The 21,104-nt window shown below is 44.6% G+C and overlaps 1 protein-coding gene across 10 annotated transcripts in view; it reads right to left on the bottom strand.

Moving 5' to 3' along the window:
* NHSL2 (NHS like 2) overlaps nt 1-21,104 on the bottom strand; it is a 241,463-nt gene that overhangs the window by 61,516 nt on the left and 158,843 nt on the right. The window contains exon 1 of one of the 10 annotated variants that reach the window (XM_032475491.1): nt 15,900-16,677. The exons of 8 other annotated variants lie outside the window; for them this stretch is intronic. Coding sequence is in view for 1 of the 2 variants with exons in the window: in XM_032475493.1 (XP_032331384.1) it covers nt 15,900-15,942 (43 nt within the window). In the remaining variant the exon portion in view is untranslated. Of the gene's footprint in view, nt 1-15,899; nt 16,678-21,104 lie in introns of those variants that run through there. One more of the 10 variants, XM_032475493.1, reaches the window with a different exon arrangement.

Genomic DNA, 21,104 nt, shown 5'->3' with positions numbered 1-21,104 from the left:
TGGTTTGACCCCCTCCAAATAAAAGAAATTGACACAACATTGTCAACTGACTATACTTCAATTTAAAAAAATATACATATATATACACCAAAAAAAGGAACCTGTATTCTGGGCCTTATGTTTCTATACACCACATTCTTTCCACCCACTCTTTGTTTAATTACTTCCCGACTCTCTTATCTTTTCTGTTAACCAATTTCTCCCTGGTCTGCCTCAAAGAGCTTCTAGGTCTTGCTTGCTGATGGATGCCATGAATGGTTGAAAGAAATAATAAGCAGAAGTGCTTGGGGACCATGGCAACAGGAGCCATGGCAACAGGGCCAAGCACTGAGGACCGCCCTTCCTACCCCTTCTGGTTTCTGTTTTAGACCAAGTACTGCTGATAAGGCCTGATGGTTTCATTGGGTCACCTAATCAGGGCAAGGCTGCTTGCAGGAGGCCCTGTGGCAAAAAATTCAGTTCTAGAAAGAACTTTGCAATACTCTTGCTTCACTGCACCCGTGCTGCAATGGTGGCTCCTGGTAAAGGTTGTCGCCAAATCCGGACTGGATCTAACATTTGTCCTAAGACATGCATCACACTGGGTTTGAGTATACTCAGAATCCCTAGGTAGGTGGGTAGGGAGGCTCCAGCCTTTGGGAGACAGTAGCAAAAATTCAGTGGTCATCCTTTTGGGCTGAAAAGCCAAGAATCAATGTCATTACCCAAGCAATCCACTCCAACGATTTATACTGGAGCCTGGGAGAGAAGGAGGTTCTCAGTGAATCAGGGTTCAAGGTCCCTTCCTATAGAGGTTTTTGTTCTCTCTGATGTACTGGATGCCCCTGGACAAAAGAGTGGGCTCTAGAGGGGATATGAGCCTGTCTGAGCCTCAGTTTTCTCATCTATAAAAAAAGGAGCCCAGGAAATCTGCCGTGCTTTTCTTTTCTTCTTTTTCTAAGATGATGAACTATTTCAAGCATACAGAAAAGTAGTAGGAAAAATAAATAAATATAAATATATCTGTATGCATAACTGAATGACTGTGCTGTATACCAGAAACTAACACAACATTGTAAATCAACTAAACTTAAAGAAAAAAATTTTTAATTCAAAAAAAGCATTAGGAACAAATATGTCTCCCAATATTTGCCCCAGAGCCTTTTCCTTAAAGAAATACAGTATTAAGGGTTCAGCTGAAGCCTGTTGTGCCCCTCATCCCAGTTGCATGCTCCTCCCCCCAGAGGTAGCCACGCTCCTGAACTGAGTGTCTCCAATCCATATGCACGTTTTAAAATGTACTCTGCATATGCTGATAAACATACAAATCCAGTATTGTCTTGCATGTTCTTACAAACTCTGTATAAACTATATTGAACTGCACATATCCTTTGCAATTTGCTTTCTTTGTTCAACATTAGGTTTGGGAGAAATAGTCACTCTGATACTGGTTCAAACATTTTCACGCTGTGTAGTATTCCACTGTTTGAATTGACAATGATTTCATTTATCTATCCTCCCGTTGTTTCTCAAGTTTTTGTTCTTATAAATAATGCTGTCATGAACATTCCTGATATATGTGCCATTGTTCACCTGTATCCTAGAGTTTCTTTAAGATAGATACCTACGCATGCAAAAGTTGAGGTAAAGGGTGACAGTGGACATTTTTAAAGCCTTAAAAAAAAGAATTAGCATATTATTATTTTTTTTATTTGGAGGAGGTAATTTGGCTTTTATTTACTCATCTTTTTAATGGGGGTACTGGGGATTGAACCCAGGACCTTATGCGTGCTAGGCATGCACTCTGCCACTGAGTTATACCCTCCCCTCTTGAAGCCTTTTTTGAGGGCAATCTTCTGGTATTTATCCAAAGTAACTGCTCATACACTATTTGATCCAGTAACTGCATTTTAATAACGTTAGACTAGGGAAATAGTAATACATGTACACACAGATATATGTACAAGAATGCTCACTGACCCGTTGGTAGTAATGGGTGAAACAGGAAGCATTCTCAATGTCCATCAGTGCAGAGCTGGGTGGATGAATAGCCTGTGGGATCCTCACCCTAAAGAATACCTTGGACTTTGGAAGAAAGCAATGTTAAGCAGTCCTTCTCTCACCTACTGCCTTGATTCTTGGACTGAAGAAATAATGTTGCTCACAGCACAGGGTCAGATACCCAGGAGGTGACTTGTAACTGGTGGTGTATTCAATGGAGATAGCCTCACTCCTGCCACGTAGAGACCTGGCCAAAGTCCCATGTCTGCAAGGAAGGTGCCTTTCCTGGCCATCAATTTTAATGAAATTGGGAAATAGTCCAGGGAATAAATTAGAACTTAGGCTGTGGAACTGTCAGAGGGAGACAGAATTCATAAGTATTTGAAAGGAACACTTGCAAATTGATGAGACGGCTTGCCTTGTATCAAAGCTAAATGGCCAGCAGAAATAAAAGCAAGAAAAGGCTTTTTTCTTTTGTAATGAACATCAGTAAGAAGAAATGTTTGTGGCACCTGGCGGTGTTTGACTTGAGACATTCAAACGTCTCCCTAGAAATGCAAGCTCTCATTTACTTGGAGCTTAATGGATAAAGCCAGAAGTTTGAACTTTTAAAAAATGACTTTAATAATTGCAATAGATAATACTTCTTGAACACCTTTAAGTCCTAGGAACTGCAGTGGGCACTTTGCATTCTTTGTCTAGATTAGTCTTCCTAACGACACCACAAGGTAGATAAATTCTGAGCTCCATTTTATTGATAAGGACAGGGAAGGGTCAAGGAACCTACCCAAAGCTGCAGAGTTATAATCAGGCTTTGAACTTAGATCTACCTCATGACAAAGCCTGCATTCTTCTCCTTAGAACACGCTGCACCTCTACATTGGAGATAGACGTATATCAGAAACCTAGGTAATCAATTTGTTAAATTTGGCCTTAAGCTTAATGTATTAGAGACAGCTCCCACAATGCTCTTCGTGCCTGCCTCACTCACAGCTGCCTTCCGAACAAAGTGGAAAGAAGTGATCCCTTGATTCTGGATTACTATTTACTCATTCAGTATTTTGTTGAGTGGCTTCTCTGTGCCAGACACTGTTCTTTTGGTCACGACAGTGCCTGAGTCAATGGTAGCCATCTGCCAGCTGGCTCTGAGGGTGCCTAGTGGCTTGTGAGTGTTCTGCACTGAGGACCCAGAATGACAGGTGTTCCGGAATGCAGAATGACCAACTGACCCCATGAGAGTTCTTCCCTGGGGAATGTGGTTTGTGGACCATGGGTAATTCCTGGGTGCCACATAGATACCTAGGTCTTGGGGATGCAATGTTTGTGGGTTACATCCATCATCAGGCTGTTACAAGACCTCAACTGTACCGATGGGGAACAACTGGGCCATCTCTGCCTTCCTTGATTCCATTCCTACTCCACCACCTCAGGTTTTCATCCTGATCCCCAGGCACAGATAAAAAAAATTTATGACCTGGTGTGATGGGGAGAGAAGGTAGGGAGGGACAGGTACCCTCCTACATGGCTAGTGGGAGGGTCCACCGGAAAAACTGCTTTGAAAGACAATTTGGCCTTATCTGTCCAAAATGTAAATATGCATTCATTTTTACACAACAATGCCACTTCTAGGAATTTAAACTAGAGACAAAGTGAGTACAAAGATGTGATAACAAAGATATACATTGTAGTAATATGTGCAACAGGCAAACTACTGGCAACAACCCCTTCAATAGAAGAGAGGTTGGATAAATGATGGTTCAGTCACAAGATGGAATACTCTGCAGCCATTGAGAAGAATCATGTACACAGGGAACTATATTCAATAACTTGTAATAACCCATAATGAAAAAAATATGAATAAGAATATATATGTATAACTGAATCACTGCATACACCAGAAACTAACATGATGTTGCAAATCAACTATACTCCAATTAAAAAAATAAAAAGAATCATGTAGCTAAAATACACGCTGATATGGAAAATTCTCTCTTTCGCTGCCCCCTTCCTCCCTCTCCACACATATACACATGCTCTCTCACACACACTTCTATAGGCATAGATAACTTCTGGAAGGACACACAAGAAACTGATATCTGTGGTTGCTTTTTTAGAGGGGAGATGTTAAAGTGGGGGTGGGGGTCAGGGGTAGGCAGAAGAATTTCTTTTTTCACTTAGTACTCTTTTATACTGTTGAGCTCCTTTTGCAACATGCATATGTTACTTTACAGGCAGGAAAGTAAAAAGAAAAAGCAAAATTCATTGCAGAAATCTTCATCAATAGGGGATGGGTTAAATAAATAAATCACTAAGAAATGCTGTACCATCATTCAGAAGAAGAGATTTGGCCATAGAAGAAGTTATAAAAAAAACCAAGACTGTACAAAATGTACAATAGAATCCAACTTATGTAAAAAGATATGTATACACACACGGGCATATTCATAGGAAAAGATCTGGAATGAGTCACAGCATGCTGATGACAGATGTAATCTTTGAAAGTGACTGGGATTGGGAGAGGGGGGAGTTAGAGGGGGACTTTGAGCATCTTTAAAAAATTTTTACTTTAGTTTTTAATTGAAGTATAGACAGTTTACAATGTTGTGTCAATTTCTGGTGTCCAGCATAATGTTTCAGTCATACATATACATGCAGATATTCCTTTTTATATTCTTTCTCATTATAGGTTCCTACAAGATATTGAATATAGTTCCCCGTGCTATACAGTAGAAACTTGTTGTTGATCTATTTTATATATAGTAGTTAGTGTCTGCAAATCTCTAACTCCCAATTTATCCCACTGAGGGGGACTTTTATTTTTTCTCTAAATACTTCTCAATTCACTTTGGATTTTTGGGGTATAATGATTCTATATTTTATCTCATAATAAAAAACTTATAAATGGTAAATAAATTATGAGGAAGGGAAGAAGTCCGATCTTAGAGGAATCTGCATTCTAAAGCTTGGTTTCTTCACAGGCTCCTCTGTTCAAAAGCTAGCCGGTAACCTCACACTTAGAAGGCTCTGGAGGCCTCCTGGTCTAGCTCACCTCCCCATTTCTCCTGCTGTCCCTTCACACTTTCGTCTGTGCAGCTCAATTGGCCTCCTCAGCAGCCCCAAGCAGGGGTCCATCTCTCTTCCCTATTCAATTTGCTTCCCTCCTGCTCCACACCCAGCTCTGCCACCCCTCCCCACCCCCACCCCTCACTGACTCTGTGCTCATGCTTCATGGCCCATCTCAAGCAAGCCTTCTGGAACCCTTCTGTCCGTTAGTAAGCAAGCACGATTGGGACCCATTTGGAGCTTGGGAAACTGCCTTGTGACCTTCTCTATTTGGCCATCTTGTGTTGTTATTGAACTTTCTGGAAACATTTGACTACAATGTGGATATCATGTTCTGGTTTACAAAGCACTTACACGACTATCACTTCATTGGAGCCTCCTGTCCATTCTCTGAGGGAGGCAAGGCAGGTATTACTATTTAAATTTTTTTTAAATTGATTTTTATTTATGTTTAAAAAATTTTGTTGGAGGGAGGTAATTAGGTTTATTTATTTATTTATTTATTTATTTTTTGATGGAAGTACTAGGGATTGAACCCAGGACCTTGTGCATGCTATGCATGTGCTCTACCACTGAGCTATACCCTCCCCCCCAGGTATTATCATTATTATTCTCATTTCATTGATGAGGAAACTGAGGGGCAGGGAGGCTTCTTGTTCAAGGTAACCTAGGTAGCAAGTGGCCAAGAGGGAGCTGGGTCTGCCAGACTCACCAAGAGCTCCTGCTTTTGTTTTTCCAGCCAGAATGTAAGTCCCTGGAGGACAGGGAGGACACGTTCAACGCTTCTGTGCACACTGAAGGGACAAAGGAAAAAGCAGCAGTGTTCCAATGAGAAGCTTGCCAAAGGAGACAGGACACTCAGTCAACCACCAAAGGGCATGCAATGGGGACTGCCAAGTGCTCAGACCAGTGCTGCCTGCAGACGGACACCGCAGCCATAGTACCTGTCCTCGGGGAGCTCACCATCTTCAAGTGAATCCAAACACACCGAACAATTAGAACACAACCAAGTAGGAAATAAACGTGATTTGAGGTGATACCCTGATGAACTTTCTTTCTGGAAATAGCTTATTAAACGTGCGGCTTTGGGCAAGGAAAAACTTTCAAAACGAAGTTAATTTTTTTGAAAATTAGAAAACAGTACAGATAGCAAATGAATGTTGTGACCATGGTACATGGATGACTGCAATTGGGGAACTGTCATAAGCCCATTAGGATAAGAGATGAGCCAGAGACATAAAGTGAGAGTGTCTGCCTGAGCAAAGGTTAGAAACACAGCAAGGAGATGGGAGAGACCAACCTGGCTGGGACTGAGGGCACTGAGGCTTGCAAGCTCCTTTCCAAATCTTGAGCCAGGCTACCTTCCAGAGGCTTCTGCAAACCAGCCTGGAAAGGGTGGGCTAGATCAGGAGACATTTCAGTTCTGAGTGTGGGAGGAACAGTGAAAGTGGTGTCTTGCAAGACCAGTCTGGTGGTGATGTGCCGTGTGGACTGAAGTGAGCCTGACACATGGCCCAGGACTGTACTTTGCTAGGTGTCACTCAGAAGACACCGAGATATTAATGCCCCTTGAGAGTCAGGCCTTGAAGCTAAAGTTAAGGTTCTGGAGGAGGGTATAGCTCAAGTAGTAGAGTGCATGCTTAGCATGCATGGGGTCCTGGGTTCAATCCCCAGTACCTCCTCTAAAAATAAGTAAATAAACCTAATTACCCCTGCCTCCCCCCCCCACACACACACACAAAACAAAAACACCCTAACTCTAAAGTTCAGGTTCTTTCGTGGAGACTCATCTGGGAGTTGTGGTTTGTCATGCATTACTTGATGTGTTAAGAAAAACTATCTAAAACTTGACACAGGGTAAAAAATATTTCTGACTGCCCTTTCAAGAAGACAGGAGAGCATCATGCAAGTGGTGGTTTGACTATTCACTGTTTAAAACAAATTTTAATTGAAGTATAGTTGATTTACAATATTGTGTTAGTTTCAGGTATATAGGATAGTGATTCAGTTATACATATATACGTAATACGTGCCTATATTCTTTTTTCAAGTATTTTCCATCATAGGTTATTACAAGATATTGAATATAGTTCCCTGTGTTGTACAGTAAATCCTTGTTGTTTGACTATTCACTATTGATTAAGGCCTACTCTGTAAAGTTAAACGTTAACTTGTAGAAGATTGATAAGTTGCAAATGATTTTTGTCTGGTAGAAATGAAAACGATTTCTGTCTAGTAGAAGAGATAGCCCCAAAGGTTACAGTTTTATTATCCTGTAGAACTACCCAGTTTTATATACAGTTTTTTAAATCTTATTCCAGCGTTCTTTCAAAGTCCTTCATATCTTTTAGTCCCTCAAACATTTTTTAAACTATTTTAATGTAGTAAAATATATATAACATAAAATTTGCCATTTTATAAACAAATAGGACCTAATTAAACTTATAAGCTTTTGCATAGCAAAGGAAACCATAAAAAACCAAAAGACAACTGACGGAATGGGAGAAAATATTTGCAAACAATGAAACCGACAAAGGCTTGATCTCCAGAATATATAAGCAGCTCATACAACTCAATAACAAAAAACCAAACAACCCAATCCAAAAATGGGCAGAAGACCTAAACAAGCAATTCTTCAAGGAAGACATACAAATGATCAAAAAGCACATGAAAAAATGCTCAATATCACTAATTATCAGAGAAATGCAAATCAAAACTACAATGAGGTATCACCTCACGCCAGTCAGAATGGCTATCACTGAAAAGTCCACAAATGACAAATGCTGGAGAGGCTGTGGAGAAAAAGGAACCCTCCTACACTGTGGGTGGGAATGTAGCTTGGTGCAGCCACTGTGGAAAACAGTATGGAGATTCCTTAAAGAACTAAAAATAGACTTACCATATGATCCAGCAATCCCACTCCTGGGCATATATCTGGAGGAAACTCTAATTCGAAAAGACACCTGCACCCCAATGTTCATAGCAGCACTATTTACAATAATCAAGACATGGAAGCAACCTAAATGCCCATTGACAGATGATTGGATAAAGAAGATGTGAGATATACATATATATACACACACACACAATGGGATACTACTCAGGAATAAAGAGAATAAAATAATGCCACTTGCAGCAACATGGTTGGACCTGGAGATCATCATTTTAAGTGAAGTAAGCCAGAAAGAGAAAGAAAAATATCATATGATATCACTTACATGTGGAATCTTAAAAAAAAAAGGACACAAATTTGACGTGTTAAGAAAAACTATCTAAAACTTGACACAGGGTAAAAAGTATTTCTGACTGCCCTTTCAAGAACACAGGAGAGCATCATCCAAGTGGTGGTTTGAGTATTCACTATTTAAAACAAATTTACTTATTGTAAATTGTAAAAACTTATTTACAAAACATAGACTCACAGACATAGAAAACAAACTTATGGTTACCAGTGGGGGAAGGTGGTGGGGAGGGATAGATTGGGAGTTGGGGAATCTGTAGATACTATCTACTATATATAAAATAGATAAACAAGGTCCTACTGTGTAGCACAGGGAACTATATTCAATACCTTGTAATGGCCTATAATGAAAAGAATATGAAAAAGAATATACACACACACACACACACACACATATATATATAACTGAATCACTTTGCTGTATACCTAACACATTGTAAATCAATTATACTTCAATAAAATTTTGTCATTTTAATCATTTTAAGTGTACAATTCAGTGACATTAATTATATTCACAATGTTGTTCAATCATCACCACTGTGCATTTCCAAATTTTTTCATCTCCCCAAACAGAAACCTTAAACAATAATTTCCCTTTCCCCCTCTTCCCAGCCCCTGGTAACTTCCAGCCTACTTTTTGTCCCTATGAATTTGCCTAGTCTAGATGTTTTACATATGTGGAATCATAGAGTATTTCTTTTGTGTTTGGCTTCTTTTGCTTAGCACAATGTCTTCAAGGTTCACCCATACTGTGGCATGAATTAGAATGTTACTCTTTTATGAATGGATAACATTCCTTTGTATGGATATATCATATTTTGTTTGTTCATTCGTCCATTGATGGACATTTGGGTTATTTCAACCGTTTGGCTATTGTTAATAATGCTGTTATGAACATTCATGTACAAGTATCTGTTCAAGTCCCTATTTTCAATTCTTTTGGATATAAACCTAGAAGGAGAATTTCTGGGTCACATGGTAATTCTATTTTTAACTTTTTGAGGAATTGCCAAACTCTCATATCTTTTTAAAAACCAGCTTTACCACAGTGCTGGTTCCTTCATCGAGTTAAATAAGTTTTTGATACACGATAACTATATATTTCAATGAGAGTCATGTTTTTAACTCTGTGAAAGTTACTCTTTGATAAGGGCAATTTATTTACCTTGCTAATCTTTAAAGCATAAAATTGACTCTTGCCTTTTGCAAGCTCCATACAAGGTAGTCAAGGAAATGAGTAGAAATGAGGGTTCCCTTGCTTAACCCATGAGGCCAGTGTGGTGTTTTGGTCGTTAAAAAGAGAGGGGAAATTTTAATTATGGTCCTGTGACAGTAATGGCAAATGAAATCACGCAAGACTAGGCATGGACACAGAGTGTGTACATCTCTGTTTTCACCGGAAACACATAGAGACTTCTCTCCTCTGGAGCATAGAGCAACTGTTGTTTCGCTACAGTGCGATAGCTTCTGCTAGGAAAACGCTAGCAAAAAGCTTCGCTTTAGGTGACCTCTGGCACCGGAGAGACCCCAGTGGAACCCATTGGGAGAGATGCTAGAATTCTTTTTGGACAGCCTCAAAATTTGCCTTCCTCAGCATTTGACAGGAAATCTTTAAGGCAGCGAATGAAGAGAAGAAAGAAACTCAGCCTGGAATTGGAGGAGGAGGGTGCGCACATAGGAGGGGAGAGGGCACAGCCTGGGGAGATCCAGATTCTCAAGGGTGATTTTGAGTTGCCTCTAAGTGGCCTTTGAGTCAAACCATATAATATCCCCCATAAAACATCTCTACAAGAGTATTAATCACACTCAAAATCAGAGGTATTCTTGGTTTCATCCATTTTTAATGTTTCAAACCAAGAAAGTTTTGGCTTTTAGAGTAAGATTGAAAATTTAAAAAAAACATATATTTTCCTCCTCACAGTTTCAAAGGAACGAACTGGATTTTGATCACAATTTTCTCACTTTTGAGACAAGATATGGAAGAACAGATGAGGGGAATGGAAGAATTTCACAGGTGGTTAAGAACGTGTAGGAAAAAGAAAACCAGAATAAAAAAGAGTGTCACTGTTATAAATACGATCAGAATATATCTATTTCTGAAAGCATACCAAGCAGGTTAAGAAAATAAAGGTAAAAACCTACTTTCTTCTGACACCCCCTATTTTCCTCCCTCACAGGGCTGTGACAAGATGAAATACGTGGAATAAGCACTTTGCAAGCTGCAAAGGACTGCGCTTGGCTAGGAGAGGGGCTGGGGGCTCTGACAACCCAGCGAGCCTTGGGCCAGCCCGTTTGGAGGATCTGAGTGGCAGTGAGGTCGAGAGCAAATCCCTGGATCTCAGTTTTCACGTGTGTAGAGTGAGGACAAGAATTCGTGCCTTAGAGGGTTGTTAGAAAGGTCGTGAGATAAATTCTCCAAGAAAAACAAGAACAAAGCCCCGTGGCAACGTGGTCTTTGGTACACATTGCAGCACCTACCACACTGTTCTGGAATAGTCTCTTTTACATATCTGTCAACTCGAGTATACCATAAGTTCCCTGTGACTTGTTTGCCTCTGTATCCTCCATGAATCTAAGCACTGTCCCTAGAACATCATACTCAACCATTCATTAAAATTTTTTTTATTCCTTTTTTAATGGGGGGAGGTAATTAGGTTTATTTATTTATTTAATGGAGGTGCCAGTATTGAGCCCAGGACCTTGTGCATGCTAAGCACAAACTCTACTACTGAGCTGTACCCTCCAACCCTTGACAGTTACATCCTGCCCTTCAAATCACTGCTCTAGTCTCCCTGCCCACGCCCAGCACTGAAGCCCCAGGGGTAAGATGAGGCCACTGTCTTGACACAGTGATGCCGCCTGCTCCAGCCTCCCCAGGACTGAGTGCTGTTGGCTGACGGTCTTCTTTGAGGATTGCCCAGCTGCCTCCTCAGCCCAGTGTTGCCTCACCCACAACCGTGCTCCCTCCCTGGGGACAGCCTGCTCTAATGACTGGTCCACAGGGAGTGATGTCAATGCCTGGTCCCCTCACCCTAACTCAGAACAGCTCTGAAGGGCCAACCCAGCTCCAGAGCTCCTCACAGGGCCAGCTGAGGCTGTCATTAGCTGTCACAGCCCAACCTCTCCCTCGGACCAACCCTGCCTTCTTCCCTTAGATCCCAGGTGTTGCTCCCAAAGGCACCCCAATAAACTTCCTACATGCAGCCGGCAACAGCCCCCCAGCGGCAGTCCCCAGGCTGGCTTTGTGGCCTGAGTAGGCTCTGGCTTGGCATCTGGGAAGCCTCAATTCCAAGTGACCCCAGGAGCTGTGATGGTCTCCAGGGCCCAGTGGCTATGCACAGGCCTCACTCACAGTTATGTTTTTAATCCTTTCTCTCTCTTTCTCCCTCTCTAAGTTTTTCTTATGAAATACATTTGGAACCAATAGGGTGGAAGATATCAGCCTGGAAGAAAATAATGAGAGCCATGGGAGAAACACTATAATAGAGAAACAAATGAACCTAATGCTTGGCTGAAGGAAAGCTTCCTAGAGGAGGCACCACTTAAACTGAGTCTTGAAGGGTGAGTTAGGGTTTGATGTGTGGATGAGGGATGTGGGGGAGGCACTTCAGACACAGGGTACAGCATGAGCAAAGGCTGGCAGGCTTGAAAGGGTGTAGGGTGTGGGAGGGAGGGGAGTAAAGGACAGTGAAGTCTGGGACTCTAGCAAGGGAGGACTGTGCAGGGACCTATAGGTCACGTTGAGGAACTTGGTGCCAAACGAATACCACGTTCCAGTGCTGCCCAAGTGTCAGCCATTTAGGTACCACTGGCATGACTTTTGCCACATCTGGGCCCTGGTGGTTCTATTTACTTTTTTTTAAAAAATCTTGCTTCATTTAAAAAAAAATTTTTTTCTCATTCTCTTTTTTTTAAGCTTTTCTTTTTGGAAGGGGTTAATTAGGTTTATTTACTTAAAAGAATTTTTTGGGGGAGGTAATTAGGTTTGTTTGTTTGTTTATTTATTTATTTATTGATGGAGATACTGGGGATTGAACCCCTATTTACTATTCATTTCATCTTTTTCTCGACATGAATTTTTTTTTACTTAAATATATGTCTATAAAAAGAAATTTTATATGGCTCCTGAAAACCAAAACAAAAGAGATACCGTTTGCCGTAAAGAAAGTAACTGTAAAAATGGATACAATGGACACAGAACAGAGTAATTAAATTCTACGGAGATATCATTGCCTGTCATTGTTTTTGAGCCCGAGGCCTACTCTAGCTCTGTTTGGAAAGAAGATTAGCAAGCATTACAGAGGGGAAAGAATAGCATCACACTGAGACTTTCTCCTTGATGTAGTCAGAAAGCTGAAACGAGAGGGAATCGAGAATCATTTTCTCACCATGTAATTTAATGTTCTTTAAGGCTGTACCACGTACCATTAAGATCACCTTGGAGTTCCCCTCCCTACCACTCTGCTGACTGTGAGAGCGGATGGTAAACAATAAAGTGCCCTACAAATGTGCTTGTTGTTACCAGTTGATTGCTTTGTCCATTGGCTCTGGGCCAGTTGCTGTGAGGTTGCTGCCCTTTTATTGGCTCGGGGAAGGTTTCCAAACCAGTACCTGTGGCCACTCGTTCCCCACATTGTGCAAGTGAAGGCAGCAGGGTGAGGGCAGGACCCTGGGCATCCCAGACTCTTGGAACTGGGAGGGCCCTTACAGAGTATCCTGTCTTCCCACTTTACAGCCAGAGGAAACTGGGACCAGAGGAGGGACATGACTTGTCTCAGGCCACAGAGGTGTTAGCGTTAGCGGTCTAGGGGATAGAAACAGAAGAAAGAATCATATAGCTTGTTGTGTGAGACTACTGGTCCCAGTAGCTACTATCTGCGGGGCAGAAGAGAATAGAATGTGGAAGCAGAGGTAGGGGGAAGTCAGCCCATTCAAGGCCTGAGAACTCAGGGTCACCATCAAAGGACCCTACTTCTTGGGCTGGGCTCCACAGCTCTGGGCAGAGGCTGAGGTGGGCCTGGGGCCTGTGTGGTGGGCAGCATGGAGAGAGCTTGCAAGGGGCTCAAGTATTTGCGAAAGACACCCAAGGAAATGAGGGAGAGCGGCACACCAGAGCTGCTCCAAAGGGCAGTGCCTACTCAGTCAGGGGTGTCCTGGGACCTGGCAAAACCACCAGGCTTTGGAGTTTGACAGTCCTGGGCTCAATCCTAGTTCTGTCTCTTTCTTTCTTAGTTCTGTCTCTTTCTTTCTTTCTTTCTTTCTTTCTTTCTTTCTTTCTTTCTTTCTTTCTTTCTTTCTTTCTTCTTTCTTCTTTCTTTCTTTCTTCTTTCTTTCTCTTTCTCTCTCTCTCTCTCTCTCTCTCTCTCTCTCTCTCTCTCTCTCTCTCTCTCTCTCTTCCTTCCTTCCTTTCTTTTCTTCCTTCCTTCCTTCTTTTTAAATGTTGGTACTTGAGATTGAACCCAGGACCTTGTGCATGCTAAGCCCGCGCTCTACCACTGAGCTATACCCACCCACCCAGTTCTGTCACTTCTAGCTGTGTCTGACTTTGGGTAAGTCACTGAACTGCTCTGAGCCCATCGCCTCATTGGAGATGATGTGGGTAATACTAATATCTACCTCCTAGGATTGCCATGAGACCCACACAAAGCAGTGTATGCAGAGCTTTGTATACAGGGCCCAGCACAATACTTAGCATTCCTTCCTCTCCCCCTCCTATGGCCACATCTAGACCCCCGACAAGACCATTTCTTCTCTCCTGGTTCCCTACCCCGCCCTACCCCAGCCCACACCTCCTGACCCTGTCATCTGTCCTATTTTTGGGCTCACCTGCTGTCCCACTCATCCAGCTATGGGATTCATAAGGAGTCTTTCAAGTATTTACAGACAAGAAAGCCGAGGGGGTCTAGTCCAGGGGGTGGAATGGGGACTTCCTTCACCTAGAGACTGAGGGGAGAGTGGGTGCTCTGGGGTGAGTGGCCTATACCTGCTGCAAGGAAAGGCTGGCCCAGGCCTCAAAGAGAACAAAGAAAAGGCGCTGGTCTCCTGTGGCATTAGAAGGCAGTGCCTGAATCAAGTCCCTCCATTAAAAGCTACACGGCAAAAAAAAAAAGAAAAAAAAAAAAAACCAGCTACAAGGCAGAAGGTTAAATATAGCCCTTTCCAGCTGTCTGGGACATAGATTTATGAAATGTCAGAGCTGTGTTAAGAGTGAGAAATGATCTTATCTCTGCTCTGTTTTTAGAGAATAGCAAGGAGGCAATCAAGAAGAGAAATAAATCTGGTCTTTCACCAATGGGCGGTGGGCAGCCATTGGAGGATTTCTGAGCTGCTGGGGCTGTTTTATAAGAGTGCACTCTGGCTGCAGAGTGGAGAATGGACTGGAAAGGGCAGGGCAAGAGTAGAAGCAGACAGTCGAGCGGGAGGCAGGGCGAGGGCGATGCCGGACCAGAGAGCTGGGAGGAGGGAGCCCAGTGCAGGATGGGGCCGGACCTGCAGCCCAGATGCCCATGGTGCCTCCCTCCCTCCTAGGAAGAGGAAAACCAGCTCCCACTTGCCCTTGTCTACTCCCTCGCCCTGTGACAGACACCCAGACGCCTCCCTCCTTTGCAAGGCAGCCTGTGGAGGGTCTGTTGGAAAGTTTCTCCTTGTCCACAGGTCCCAGTTCTGCCTCCTAAGCCCCGCTCAGACCCCATCTATGCCCTTCACCCTGTGATAGCTCCTCAAAGACCTGAAGACCAGAGACCACTTTCCTGTTTCTTCTCCTTGCCAGACAGCACATCATCCTCACAGTATTCCGTTTGCAGTTTTTCCAACTCCTTTAGCTCCTAAACTCCTTTTGAGTATACTCCTGCCCCAGAGGACCAGCTCGAACCCCGAGACATAGTATGGCCTCATGATCTGCCCTGCCAGTGCCTTCTGCAGCCGGAACTGGAGCTTCTAGTACATTTTCAAGAGCAGGCAACTGCAGTGTCACCTCCCCCATCGCGGCTCATCCTTTTCACACAAGCCTTGGTGTGGCTCAGGACCCTGAACTTGACTCCACACTCCTGCCAGGAAGTCTGGCTTGAACTGCGTTTAGAATGCACTTGGTCCCTGGGTAGTAACCTGTGTGGACGGATGTCCAGTGATAGGCACCCCTTCCCTGCCCTGTCCCAATACTTTGGTATTGCAAAAAAAAAAAAATCAACATTTTAGCCAGAGTCCAGGTAAAGCCCCAAGACTGACTGAGACGGTACTTTCCACCATCCAAGAGACAAGGCCTCAGAGAGGATGTTAAGTCAACTTCTAGAAAATAAGATACAGTATTTCTTACATACACACAATTCTCCAGTCACTTTTCTCATCCCTCTAGAATCCCAGATTATCAGGGTTGGGATGTGATCACATCCACCCTCTCCTCCTCCAGAGCCACCCAATTTTGAATTCCTTTTATAGCCCCTCTGCCAAGTGGCTGTCCTGCCCCTCTGAATGGTCGCACGTTTCTAGTTCTAAGGGAACCTGCTTTCCCCTAAGCAGCTCAGGCTGCCAGCCCATGACCCTCCCCCTCAGTGAGCCCCGATGCTTCCCCCATCTCCCCTCTGCTGAGCACGTGACCCTGCTCCCACCGAAGACTCACCTCCCCGGCTCCAGAAGAGGGTGACAGCCTCAGCTCTCTCCATCCTAGCAGTGTGGATGTCCGAGACGCCACATCCAGCAACTCCTCATGCAAGGGAGAAGCGAGTGGTGGGTCCACACTGGGGGCAGGGAGCCCAGGGGCTCCACGCTGTTCTGAACCCTGTCCCCAGGCTCCTTGGCAGGCGCCCAGGGACTCTTCCTGAACCCCGTTTCCCAGCACCCTTGCTGGGTCAGTTTGGCCCCATTGGTCACATGCTCCGTTGCCTGTAAAGTTGTTCCTAGGCGGCCCAGCCCAGGGCAAGTGATACAGGATTCAAAAAGTGAATTTCCTCTCTCTCCTTTTCCACTCCCCACTGCCCTCACTTGCCTGCCCACAGCCACACCGGTCCAGTCTGTCCTGTCACAACGGGCCCTGTCTGTGAGTCGGTCTTGTCTTTCTCAAGGAAAAGTTCTCGGCCAAAAGCCCGAATCTGAGCCCCACAGAGGGCTGACCTCCCACTCGGCTGCTGTCCTGCGGCGAGGGGAAATGAGCAGGAACTGGCTGTCTGAGTCAGCGCCCTTGCTCTATTGTCACCGTGCGGGCCCCTTCCTTCCCAGAGGAGAGCCGTGCAGAGAGATAGGCCTTGTTTTTTGCAAGTCTCTCTTGCACACGCGCGCGCGCACACACACACACACACACACTCTTTCTCTCTTGGCCTGGAACAAGTCTGTGCACTATGGCTGAATGCAGTTCAATTCAGTTCCCCCAAGAGGGATAAATGAGGAGTTTGGGATTAACAGATATACACTACTGTACATAAAATACATAAACAACAAAGACCTACTGTATAGCACAGGGAATATTCAATATCTTGTAATAGACTATAGTGGAAAAGAATCTGAAAAAGGATATATATGTGTATGTATAACTGACTCACTTTGCTGTACACCTGAAACTAACACAACACTGTAAATCAACTATACTTCAATTTAAAAAAATTAGTTTCCCCAAGTCCTTGTGAGTGCCTACTCTGGCAGAGGATCATGCCTACAGCACACAGAGGGTCATCTCCCAGCATCCTCGCCACAGACAGAGGAGCTAATGATGATGAGTCCCAGTAATGGGGAAGGAAGCTGAGAGGGAAAGGGGCTTTCCCAAGGTCCAACAGCCAGAAAACAGTGAGGCTCAGAGTCCGACTTTGCTCTCCATGGCATCAGGTGGAGAACCCTGCTGACCTTCCTCCCTGCTTCTTCCACCTCCACCCTGCCAGCCTTCTAGAATCAGATTTGCAGATTCTAGCAAAGTTTATTTCCAAGGGCACAAAGCATGAGAGAATTGCTGGCTTTAAAACTTTGAAAACCTATCTCATTCAAATTTGTTTCTGTGTGTTTAGAAAGACAAGGGCCCGGGAAACAAGCAGTGTGTGCCAGAAGCTTGTTACAGAGGGACTTCATGATCGCACTGGCAAAAAGCACAGGTAGATGGCCCGTGCCTTGTCCCAGTAACTGTCTTCTAATTGTTAGAGAGGCATCACAAGTTCTTGCTCATAGAGTGAAAAGACCTACCTGGAGCTGTGTTCTCTTTCCCATTTTTTTGCCAGAGGTGCAGAGGTACAGGAAAGCAACTTGAGGGAAGGAGCTGGGGACCTCCCCTGGAGGAACCACCTGGTCACCTAGAGGATGCTAAGCACCTCCTGTACCGACAAGACTCTCAACTCCTCCAGGGCAGGAGCTGGGCTGTGGGTCTCTGGAGGCCCCACCCTCAAAATAAATTTGTGTGGCTTGGAACAAAAAGCCATCTAAAAAGACTGACATGAAATTTCCAGACAAGGAGAATGCCTCATGCCTCGAAGGCTGGGAGAGGGTTAGCTTCTAGGAGCAAGGATCCATGGACATCACCCACTGCATTCAAGAACTTAAGTAGGCTGAGGCCCAAACAGTGAATGTGCGCTGTGCAACACCGAGAGGGTGGCCTCGGCAAGGCTGGCTTCCAGAGGCCCGACTGCAGCAGGTTAAGGAGGGAAATAGGAGGGGAAGGGAGACAACTCTCAGGAAGTCTGGCTGTGGTTAGAGAGGAAAGAAAGAGGGCCACAGCTGGAGGGAGAAGCAGAATTATGTATGGCTGGTAGTTAGATGTTTGTCAGGATGGGAGAGATACTGTGTGGGTTTTTTTCCTTTTCTTTTTCCTTTAATTTTAAATTTTTATACAATTTTAAAGGTTACTTTCCATTTACAATTATTACAAAATATTGGCTATATTCCCTGTGCTGTACAATACATCCTTTTTTTTTTTTTTTTGCGCTTGTGGGGGGAGGTAATTAGGTTTATTTATTTATTTATTTTCTAGTGGAGGTACTGAGGATTGAACCCAGGACCTCATGCATGCTAAGCTTTCACTCTACCACTGAGCTATACCCTTCCCCTGGATGCTGTTTTTAAGTTGAGGAGTTTCCACCAAAATTGCTGCTCAACCTACCCTCTACAGCCCCTGTGGGCTGGACTTCATCCCAGACCAATTAAACCAGAATTTCTCAGGGGTGGAGCCCAGGCACTGATAGTGTTTTAAATCTCCCCAGGTTAGAACCCTTGCAATAGTTCTTGGTAGAGACTGAAGTCCAGTCTTAGCCCAGCTGGTGGGTGGAAGGCAAAGGCAGCCTGACTGTCTTAGCTCCCTCATGTTGATAGCTTAGAGTAGTGAACGGATTCGGGAGCTCTGTTGCCTAGACTCGAATCCCAGTCTCACTGGTGTGACCTTGGGCAAGTTACTCAACCTCTCTGAGTCTCAGTTTCCAATCTATAGATTAGCTATATAATTTAGTTTCTAAACTGTATATCCCCTTTAGAAGATAATAAAGGTACTTATACCATCAGGTTGTTGTGTGGATCCAATGAATTAATATCTGCAAAGTGCTCAGAATGCTGCCTAGTTTGGTAGAAGCTATGCTGGGGCTGGCCTGTGTCTTCTATTATCTCTCCCGGACATCCACCTAAGGCTCAGGAGGGCCTCCATTCAAAAAGTCAGTGGTTCTGCCCTTGGTTTGGTCTCTCATCGGCTCTCATCCCTGGCCTGCCACGCACAGGCTGGAGTCTGTCATCCTCCCTACCCCCGGCAGCCACTTCTTACCAGGCTCCTGTTGGCTGGCACTGGCTGCTGCTGCCATGATGGCAGCTGCCACCGCACATGACCAGAGCCATGCCATTTGGGTTGGGAAGACTCCACTATTACAGTCTCTGCCGATATTTGTCTTTTGTTCCCCCCAGCTAAGGTTATTGAGTTCTTTTGGCTGGAGTCAGGGCAAACAGTGGCCCCTGGTTGGGGAAATGATTGGTGTGTGTCAGTTTCCACACCACGCACTTCATTTGGCGGCAGTGGGGGAAGAGGTTGGAGTGCGACCTTCAGCTCTCTTAATCAAGACCCTGGCTTGGGTGGCCACCAAAAGAGATCGTCACCTTTCTGCTTTTGGTCTTTACCCTGAGCAGACAGCCCTTATCCCCAAGCCAGGCCCCAAAGCACCCAGAGAATAGGAAGGAGCTGGTGAGGGAACTGAAGGTTGGGGTAGATGTCCAGGAAGTCTGTCATGGTGCAGGGGCAGGGGTAGTCAAGAGTCTGGGAAAGGAGACAGTGGAAGCATCAGTGTCCAGCAATGAAAGCAAGGGCCGAAGCGTGAGGAGCTAAGCCACAGAAGTCAGAAATCCCAGAAGCCGGGCCCCCACAACCAAGTCCCCAAAACAGGAGCAAGGTCCCAGGCTGCTGGGTAGGTGAGAATACGTCAAAGGAACAATGTGCTAGACTTGGCACGTGCCTTTTATCTCCATGTGTGGCATGGGAGTGGGGCACATCTTCTCCGAGGCAAGCCTAAAGGGCCTAACCAGCAACCCTACCCCTCCAACCCTGACCTCCAGGTCTACAAATTCCACCAAAGAAACTCACAGAGGTGGCTCAGTGCCACCGTCCCCAATGCCAGAAACCAGACTCAGAGAAGACACTCCACCTGGATGGCAGGGAGCAATTGGGAGCCTCATCCGGCTTCTAGGACCCCACACTCCTCCATCTGTGCTTTTTGAGAATCTGACAGGAGATTGACTTTTTAAAATAGAAAATCTGCTGCTGAGAGACATGAAGGTTTCATCAAAGACCATTTACTCCACAGGGATGCAGATGGCAGTTAAGAGGCCATGGGAGCCCAGATTGTTTGCAAGTCCTGTAGGTGGGTGACGCAGGGCTGACCTATCAGCGTACAGGACCCTCTACCAGGGACCTCTTTCCTTGTCATCTCAAGCATCATTTTTGCTTCTTCTCCATGTCAGAGCCTTGCCTGGTTTCTCCCAGCTTGATAATGGTCATATGGCCGTAGCCACGTGGCACAGGGTGTCCCCACCATGATGATGAGGACATCCTAGAGGATATGAGGACAACCCTGGGGCAGTGGTGACAGCAGCGTGGGGGCGAGGGGAGAGCAGCTGGACTGTGACGGGGTAACCATGGGCACATCTCTCTTCTGTGGGTCTATAAAGTGAAAGGTTTGTGGGAGATGAGTGGTTTCCAAGAGCCACATCTAACCTTTATTAAAATACCGGGGCAAGGTGGGGAGGGTATAGCTCAGTGGTAGAGTGCATACTTAGCACGCACGAGGTCCTGGGTTCAATCCTCATTACCTCCTTCAAACAAACAAACAAACAAACAAACAAACAAACAAACTTAACTACCTCCCTCCCAGCCCCCAGAAAAAATACCTGGGTTCCATCATGATAGACAAAAATTCTACTTCTCCCAAGGAAGACTTTTCAATGTTGACATGTAAAAATAATATATACATGTTGTACTCCCCCAAGGCTCCCTCCACATGCCCGTTGAGAAGCTCAGAATCAGGTGATCCATAGAGACTCCGTCTACTCTGACAGTTGCAGGCAGTATTGAAGGCAGCACACGTGTGCTCCTTGCTTACAATGTGCCGGGGCTCCACCTTGTTTCATCCTCACAACCACCCTATGAAGTAGGCACTATGAGTCCTACCAGAGCCCTACCAGAGCAAAGAGGCAACTGAGACTCCAAGAGCTCAGGTCACTTGCCCAAAGGCCTGTAGCTAGTACGTGGTCAAGTCTGGCTGAGAACCCAAGCATCTGTAGAAGTCTTCACCACATTTTTTTAATCAATTATTCTAATTTCTCCAATGAATTTTAAACATTTTAGAAGAGAAATACAACCTTGCCCCAGATATTCCCCAAC

The sequence above is a fragment of the Camelus ferus genome, chromosome X (genome assembly GCF_009834535.1).
Source record: "Camelus ferus isolate YT-003-E chromosome X, BCGSAC_Cfer_1.0, whole genome shotgun sequence".
In the NCBI taxonomy this organism is placed as follows: Eukaryota; Metazoa; Chordata; class Mammalia; order Artiodactyla; family Camelidae; genus Camelus; species Camelus ferus.
This window is presented reverse-complemented; position numbering and strand designations above follow the sequence as displayed.